The following is an 8,421-nucleotide window of genomic DNA, read 5'->3' as shown; positions in this document are numbered from 1 at the left end:
CCTCCTCCGTCAGCTTCCCGAGCACTGGGTTATAAGCACTCCTCCTCTGTCAGCTTCCCGAGCACTGGGTTACAAGCACTCCTCCTCCGTCAGCTTCCCAAGCACTGGGTTATAAGCACTCCTCCTCCGTCAGCTTCCCGAGCACTGGGTTACAGGCACGCGCTACTATCACACTCGGCCTCTCTCAGAATTTAGAAGAGTCAAAATTAGGTGGTTTGTCAAGTTCACAAAAAGACATTCAACATCTACACCAAGACAGATACTTTCGTCAAGACCTGAATTATCCATGTAGTCAAAAATGTACAAAAAACACTGCTGAAAGAAAAAAAAATCTCAAATGGCTTATTTTAAAAGAAACATAGAGATATACACAGAAGTACCTAGGCGTGTGCATCAGCATGACACACACACTCGTATTTTCCAGCGCCATCTGCAGGCAATGACTCCTCAGCAGCAGCGACGCACCCAGCACCTGGCCGGGGCCTAAACACCATTACCCAGTGAATGGGCTCCCTGGAGAAGTAGCTGATTCCAGGGTTAAGGCAAGGAGAATATAAACTGAACTAGAGCATCCTTTAGTGCCTGAAGTAAGTGTTCAGAAAAGGATGGGGGTTCAGCAGAAGGGGAAAGGGGGTCCCACAGAACGGGGAGAGCCAACCTGGAAGAGCTCCCAAAGCCAAAGGCGGAACACTGTGAGCAACTGTGCAAATAAGGACTACACTGGAATTCAACTCACAGAATAACACACGTGCTCACGAGTCCACACTAATACAAATATTAACTGAATAAACATATAACTAGGGGAGAAGGCACAGTTCTCTTTCACAGAAGAATTCCAATTAATAAAGGTAGAAGGAAGAACAAAATAGAAAATCCCCATTAGAATGAGTTCAGTAAAACCCACCAATAGATGCTAAAATTAGCAAGCAGAATCCAAGTGTCTTCCCCAAAACACTGATTACAAAGAGAAACGCAGCAACTCTGCAGTGGAGACACTTGACCAGGTTAACAGCCCCATTAACTAACATGTGGATGTCAGAGAGCCCCTCAGACAAGGCCCTGGCAAAGGTACCTCACTTCTGTGAGTGTCAAAAATACAGAACCTCAATCTAAGAAGAAAACATCAGACAAACCCAAATTAAGGAGAAGTCTTCTAAGCAACAGACCAGTAGCCGCTGCCACCAAGTGAGGGGCCCAAATGCCACGAGGGTCCTGGGACAGGAAAGGACGTCAGGGACACTGAGGACTCACAAGTGACTTGCGGAGGTAAGACGCATTCCCTCACTTTGGTCACTGAGCTATGGTTATTTCAAGAGATGCCGGCATTGGGCGAGCTGGCCGGGGGCTTTATGGAAATGCTCTGTGCTATTCTATGATTTTCCATAAGCCTAAAATTATTTCAAAATAAAAAGTTGAGAGAAAGTGAAGTACCCTCTGGGGAAAAAGGACTAAAACGGGTAAGGGCAAAAAATCACCAGCACTAGGAGACGTGGGCTGAGCAACAGCGACGCGAATTCGCAGGCCATTTAACTTGAGTTTTCAGTCATGAGCGCTCAACGGTCAACAAGACGGTGCTGGTGGCGCAGGACACCCCCTCCCTTGCAAGGCACAGCTTGGGTTCTCAGTCAGGAAAGATCTTGAAAGGGAAGGCCCATAACTTCTGGGCCCTCATTACCCAGCTGGATTTTCTGTCCCAAACCCTGAGCAACTGACAACGGCTGACGCCCCCGACCTGCAGCTCAGCATGTGGCCACGGAGGGCACCAGGGAAACCCCACCCACCTGGCTACACAGGACACCGGGCTAGACGGGTGCCCCCAGGATGGCTCTTACGTCCCGTGTTTCACACAGCACCTCGCCCCCGGATGTGTTTGTTCTTTCCGCTTTGCTGTCTTAATCTCATGCTGTTTGTAAACATGAGAGCACTTTCTTAAACCACCAGCACTGCAAGACATTCCCAAGCGTCAGAGGTGCAGCCCCACGCATGAGCACGGGCCCCGGACTCACCAGGCCGACACACTTCTTCAGGATGGTCCACACGCTGAAGTCGCTTCTGCTGAACATGGGGGCCGGCAGTGACGTCCTGTGGGAGCACCAAAGGGGTGCATGTGGGTGAATTCAGCACGGGATTCAGACCACTCAAGGTGGCTTTGCTCAATGACCACTTCCCTTAAATTTTAATGGCTAAACAGCAGCATTTCTGCAATCCAGCATGCCTAGGGCCATGGGGGCCCGACTGCTGCCTGGGCCTAGCAGGCTTCCACACCAGCGCTCCAGAGGGCCTCCTGGGAACGGCCGTGACAACGAAGACGACTCTGCGGTCTTGGCCCTCAGTGGCTGCACTTTGGTTTCCTCCCAGAGCTGGCGGACAGGGCGGCCCAGGACGGAGTCCTCTGCCTGCACAGCCCACAAGCCTTCTGGAGTCTCCTGCTGGGTCCCAGGGCAGCTGCCAGACCTCAGGCAGAGGTCAGCCCATGAGGGCACCAAGAGTGACCCAAATTAAAAGCTTTTCAGCCCTTTAAACATGGGTTTGCTTTCCTGAGAAGTGTTCTTTTCAGGCAATGTTCCAGTCAGCTGCAATGCAGAACCCACACCACCACGCTTGTACCTGGAGACCCTCACCCCCACCACTGCTCACCACTATCAACCGGGGTGCCACTGACCCGGGGCCCTGGTCTTGGGAGCACCTGGAGACACAAACTTGGATTTGGGGAGAGGCGTGCCAGAACTGCAGAGGACACCACAGAGTGGGGCACAGCGAAGGTGGTGCAGAGTGAGGGCCCGGGGCTCCCTGCTGCTCATAGCCCTCCAGGGACACCCCAGGGCTTTCCTGCTAAACTCCCATTTCACGGAAGCTGCCTTGAGGGGCGTTTTTGCCTTGCTCCCAGCAGACCTCCAGAGCAAGGAAAGCAGGTGCTCTTGCCTGCTCTGGTCCTCAGCTACACCCTGGGAATGCCACGTCAGGGCAGCTGGGGCAAGGCACACCACTGGTGTCAGGGGGCAGGAGGGAGAGGACACAGCAGCTGTGAGGCAAGGCAGAAAAGAAAACGAACATCTGCTGAGCGTCAGGCCCGGCGGTGGGGGCCAGCACTCTGCTCGGCTCTGCTGCTGTTCACGCACGCATCCAGTGCACCTTGTGATTCGGGGGGTGCCGCCAGGAGGGGAACGTGGCTCTGCAGGGGGTCAGGTCATACCGCCCCGAGGACACGACCCTGCAGGGAGACGGGATGCACAGAACTGCAGACATGGAGGAGGAGGACAGAGGCCCCGGAGCGAGGGAGCAGGGGGAGTGGCTGCACCTGACGACCAGAGAGAGGCCCCTGCGGCCAGGACTGGAGGCAAGAGGGCTTGGGGGGCTGGGCCCAGGGCACAAGGTAAGGGTGCTGGCCTTCAACCTAAGAGGACATTAACCACATAATGCAGTGTCCAAGGCATGTCATTTCTCCCAGTAAAACAGAGTGCTACTCACAGTTCTGTAGGACTAGGAGGATGAGGGCGCCATGCGGCCATCCTGTCTGCGTTTTAGGCAGACAGTGACAGGGCGGGGAGGTCCAGATCTGTCTTTTGAAAAGTGCCTCTGACCTGGGCATGGTGGCTCCCCACTGTAACCCCCATACTTCGGGGGGCCGAGGCAGGTGGATCACTTGAGGAGTTTGAGACCAGCCTGGCCAACATGGTGAAACCCTGTCTCTACTAAAAATACAAAAATTAGCCAGGCGTGGTGGGACATGTCCAGCAACTCAGGAGGATGAGGCAAAATCACCTGAACCTGGGAGGCAGAGGTTGCAGTGAGCCGAGATTGCGCCACTGCACTTTAGCCTGGGTGACTGGGCGACAGTGTGACTCCATCTCAAAAACGATACACACAAGCATACACAAATGTCTCTGTACACAGCAGGAATAAAAGGCAGAGCTGCAGAGGCCACTCTGGTAACAAGGATGGTGGGGTGCACAGGCATGGGACAGAGGAGATAGAAGAACTGAAGGACCCAAAGGCATTTAAAATGACCAGCGTCAGGGCTGGAGAACGGGGAGCGGGGGTGAGGCATGAACAAATAACAGGTAAGATGTAGACGTGGGCGCCACAGGGACGCACCAAGCAGGCGTGTGGGCCTAGCCTGAGGCCAGGCTGGGGCAGCTCCCTGCAGCCGAGACACACATGGGCAGCTGTGCCTGGAGTCTGCACCACAGTGCCACCAGCTCCAGGGCCACTGCCTGCCCCACCAACAGCTTGTCCTGCCTTCCTGCTTCTACCAACAAAGACTGACGACTTCTTCCCTTTTATTTTTGAGACAGCGTCTTGCTTTGCTGCCTACACTAGAGACCAGCAGCACCACCATGGCTCACCATAGCCTCGAACTCCTGGGCTCAAGGGATCTTCCTGACTCAGCCTCCCAAGTAGCCAGAACCATAGGCGTGCACCACCATGCCCAGCTAATTATTTTCATTCTTTTTTTTTTTTTTTTGAGACAGAGTTTCGCTCTTGTTACCCAGGCTGGAGTGCAATGGCGTGATCTCGGCTCACCGCAACCTCCACCTCCCGGGTTCAGGCAATTCTCCTGCCCCAGCCTCCTGTATTCTAATTCTTTTGTAGAGGTGGGGTCTTGCCATGTTGTCCAGGCTGGTCTCCAACTCCTGGGCTCAAGTGAGCCACCTGACTCAGCCTCCCAAAGTGCTGGCATTACAGTCGTGAGCCACCGTGCCCAGCCACAGACCAAAGGCTTCTCATCATGGCCACTGTCCTCGGACTCTACCTACACGAAAATGAACAAGGTGGTGGAGGAAAGGGACTCGGCCATGCTACATCAAGCAACTAAACCTTTCTTGTCCTATAGGGTCAGAGACCAACACACTGCAATAGAACTCTGGTGAGAAGAGGGTGAGCTTCTTGTCGACAGCAGAACAGGCAGGTCTGCAGGAAATCAGCAAGGGGCCTGCCAATCAAAACACCAGGTACTGTTTTCCAGGCCCTGTCAAAGCTGGGGTCCCCCTGAATCCTCCCACAGCAAGTCCTGAAGGCAGTGAGGGGAGCGGAGGCATTTCTTAGATGGGGAAAGGCACTGCCCAAAAAACTGCCATCTGCTGATTCCAGGAGCCAAGCAGAGAGGCACCGAGTCTCTCAGAGCCCTTGCTGGCTGGACACAGGAGCTATGGGGGTGCCGCTCCAGCTCAACGTTGGCTCGTGGGGGCTGAGGGGTACTGCAGAGCACTGTGGGGTAGAAACAGCAGATAGGAGAGAACATACCTGTGCTTCTGAATTCCATTCTCTTGAGAGGGCCTCTCCCCAGTTTTCCCAATCCTGTTATTTTTGCTGGTGTCCAAGTCAATCATTCCTGTGACCTTCTGATTTGCCTCTGAAAATTCCCCAGAAGAGTTATCAGAATCAAAGCCTGTGTGAGACAAGAAAATGGTAATTTTTGCTGGACCTGGAAGATATAAAACCCTACCTCCAGAACTCTGATTATGCAAGCAGATTACTAAAGCTCGACCTCTCAATGGATACATTTGGAAGAATTCACTCTGCTTCCCCAAAAGGAGAGGAGGGGCAGAGAGAACAGAGCACACCAGGGCGCTCCCTCCTAAGAACGCCGCCCCCAGCGGAGCTCCAGCACCTCAGGCTCCTTCTACGCTTGTGACGTGAGGTCCAGTCCCAGGCCACGAGTTTCATCTTCCGGAAGGAACCCTTTTATCATTTTAGACTGCAACTTACACGCTCTGGGTGGGCCACTTCTACAAGATTCAACCCACCCCAAGGCTACGAAGCACCTGCTATGGCTCAGGGCTTGTGACCAGGCTCTGCATCTTGGTCTGAAACACGCCTCCTGACGATGTTTCAAGGGAGAGCATCCTAGCACGCAGAGGCAACACTCAACTGCACCAGCCATGGAGCAATCATGGAAACGTCACACGTGTGGCTGGACTTGCAGTGGACTCCGGGTGAAGGGGGACTCCGGAGAAGGAGCTCTTTAGAATCCAAGTGAAATGCAGCCGTGCGCGTGCTCCTGGACCAGAAGTCCCAGAGAAGAAACAGCTGCTGCCCGGCGCTGCTCCAGGGCCCTTACCCATCACAGAACGGGCGACTGGGGAACAGGAACGTGTGTCTCCCTTCAACTCTTGTCAGTCTAAGTCACTGGAATGGCCAAGTCCTGCTCCACATCTGGCTAGAGTGGGGGTTGGGGCCCCATGATGAGTCAATTCTGTGAGGGGCTCTGGGCCTGCGGGAGCCAGTGGCCACCTCAGCTTCCAGGGGCTGAGGGCTTCACGCGGGGGACACAGGCCCAGGAGGGTCAGGTGGACGACTACAGTCGGACCTCACACGCAGGCGGGTGTTACAGGCTCCATGAGAGCAAACCAGGCTGCTGTGTCCTATCCCTCCACACCTGCAGAGTTCATCCATAAAGGCAGTGCTGGGGTGGATGGCATCGTGATTCTGAGAGGACGGGTTAAAAAGGAATCCTTAAATGGCCCACGGTTTCTGAAATAGCCCGCCACCTCTTGTGTTTTGCTATCTGTCCCAAAAGCAACATCTGTAACTCCTCACTCTGAAGTTATCTTGAAAGCATTCCCCACTTAAGGGAATCCCGTGGGGCAGGAGCTGCCCCTGGCCAGAAGAATAAAGCAGCACCTCCCTGGCAGCCGCTGCAGTCTCTGATTCAGCCAATGCTACATGGATGGCTTAACACTCTTAAGACACAACAAGCAGTTATTATAGAAAAACACAGATGAGCAGAGGAGGAGGCTGCCTCACCTACCATCGGCTCCCTCGGAAACACCTGCTTTAACAGACCCCTCTGTGCTCACAGCCCTCAATCCCATACACACTGTGCATGTCCGCCAAACCTTTCCTTTGAAAGGCACTGAGTCTTCGACAAATTAAATGCCTAATGAAGTCATTCATCTAAGAACTGCTTAGTTCACATGCTTTTCAGATGAGACTCAGATGAATCACAGGCGGTGAAGGAGTCAAGAGCCTGCCTCTTACATGGGTATTTCATTGCAGTAAGAGACTCAGTGGTTTTCTCCTTCCATTATTTGTTCCGAAGCCCAAGAAGTGAGGGGAGAAATTACTGTCACCTAGACGTCTGTCCCTTCCACCTTACCCTCGGGGACACACGCAGCGGCCCTCTGTGCAGCAGAGCCCCACGGCCCCACACCCGTACAGCTCCTAGGACGGCAGAGTCCAGGCGAGCTCCACATTACACAGCTGGGGCCTCTGGGAAGTCTCAGCAAACTGACTCAAAATGCTCAGAGTTGTTTGGAGAAGTATCAGTCACACCAAGACCCCAGGCAAAAAGGACATCCTATGAGACTCCTGGGAGAGGAGGAACCTCAAGGCTGCGCTCTCTGTGACAGACGTGGAGTTCCACTCGTAGGCGAGGCAGCCGAAGGGTTTGAGTGCCTGACCACCCCTCCACTGCTTGGGATTTAGCAGAGAACACAGAACGATCGCTGATGAGGGGCCCACTCCACAGACTCTCCTCTGGGAGCACATCCGAGGAACACACACTGCAGAGAATCCAGCTACGAAATCATGGAACGTGACTTAGTAACTGAGCCTTTGAAGGCGTAAGGTGCGCAGCAGTGCAGCATTTCCTTCTCCTGGGATTCTGGATGAGAGGAAGTCAATCACCTTGGGCTGCCAGCACAAGTACAGGAGCAGCACAGCCTCGAACACACAGCTCGCTCCGGCAGGGCCACAGACCGGAGGCGCCACCAGAGCCGTCGATGTGTCCTCAGGGCATGGCCAGAGACCCTCCTGACACAACTGCTCTGGCAAGCCCACAGACCGGAGGCCATAGGGCACAGAACCACAGGGCACGGAGCCATCAACGTGTCCTCAGGGTGTGGCCACAGAGACCTTTACAGGTCCTTGGGCTGCAGCAACTGCAGAAGCACCTCTAAAGATTGTCATGAATTCCCGGCCTGCGGCCACATTTCCAAAGCTGCTCCTTTCTGATCCCAACACCTAAGGACAAGGGAATGCCAGGAGAATCTCCTGATGCCCCTGCCCACCAGCTATGGTCCTTCCCCAGAACACCAAGTGAAATTCCAGATGCTGACTCTGAGTGCAGAGAGTGGAAACCGAGTGTGAGGACCTGACAGACACAAGCTCAAAGGGGGTCAGGGCTCTTCCCAGTGCCAGGAAGAAGGGGCGGCTCTGGGAGGTCCATCTGCCAGCCCTGCCTGCCCTTCCCTACCCATGAGCCCGGCAACATACTCTTCATTTTTGTCTTTTATTCAGTGTGACTGGACTCCAAAACACATTCTTTTCAATGAGGCCACAGGATTTCACTCCGACTACAGTCTGTGCCGTGCTTTAAATCGCCATGCGAAGGCGGAAAACAGAGGAACACAGCTGCACGCTGCGGCTGTGCGGGCTGCTGTGGGGCCAGTGGGGTTGCTGCCTGATGGGACGCCTTAA

At 54.2% G+C, this 8,421-nt stretch overlaps 1 protein-coding gene across 3 annotated transcripts in view; it reads right to left on the bottom strand.

The window, feature by feature from the left end:
• OSBPL2 (oxysterol binding protein like 2) overlaps positions 1–8,421 on the bottom strand; it is a 60,888-nt gene that overhangs the window by 31,609 nt on the left and 20,858 nt on the right. For all 3 annotated transcript variants that reach the window (XM_037729573.1, XM_017503475.2, XM_017503476.2), the window contains 2 exons: positions 5,245–5,389; positions 2,007–2,082 (listed from right to left, as the gene is read on the bottom strand). In XM_037729573.1, coding sequence (XP_037585501.1) covers positions 2,007–2,082; positions 5,245–5,389 — 221 coding nt within the window. The remainder of the gene's footprint in view (positions 1–2,006; positions 2,083–5,244; positions 5,390–8,421) is intronic.

This window comes from Cebus imitator, unplaced genomic scaffold (assembly GCF_001604975.1).
Source record: "Cebus imitator isolate Cc_AM_T3 unplaced genomic scaffold, Cebus_imitator-1.0 Scaffold311, whole genome shotgun sequence".
Lineage (NCBI taxonomy): Eukaryota > Metazoa > Chordata > Mammalia > Primates > Cebidae > Cebus > Cebus imitator.
This window is presented reverse-complemented; position numbering and strand designations above follow the sequence as displayed.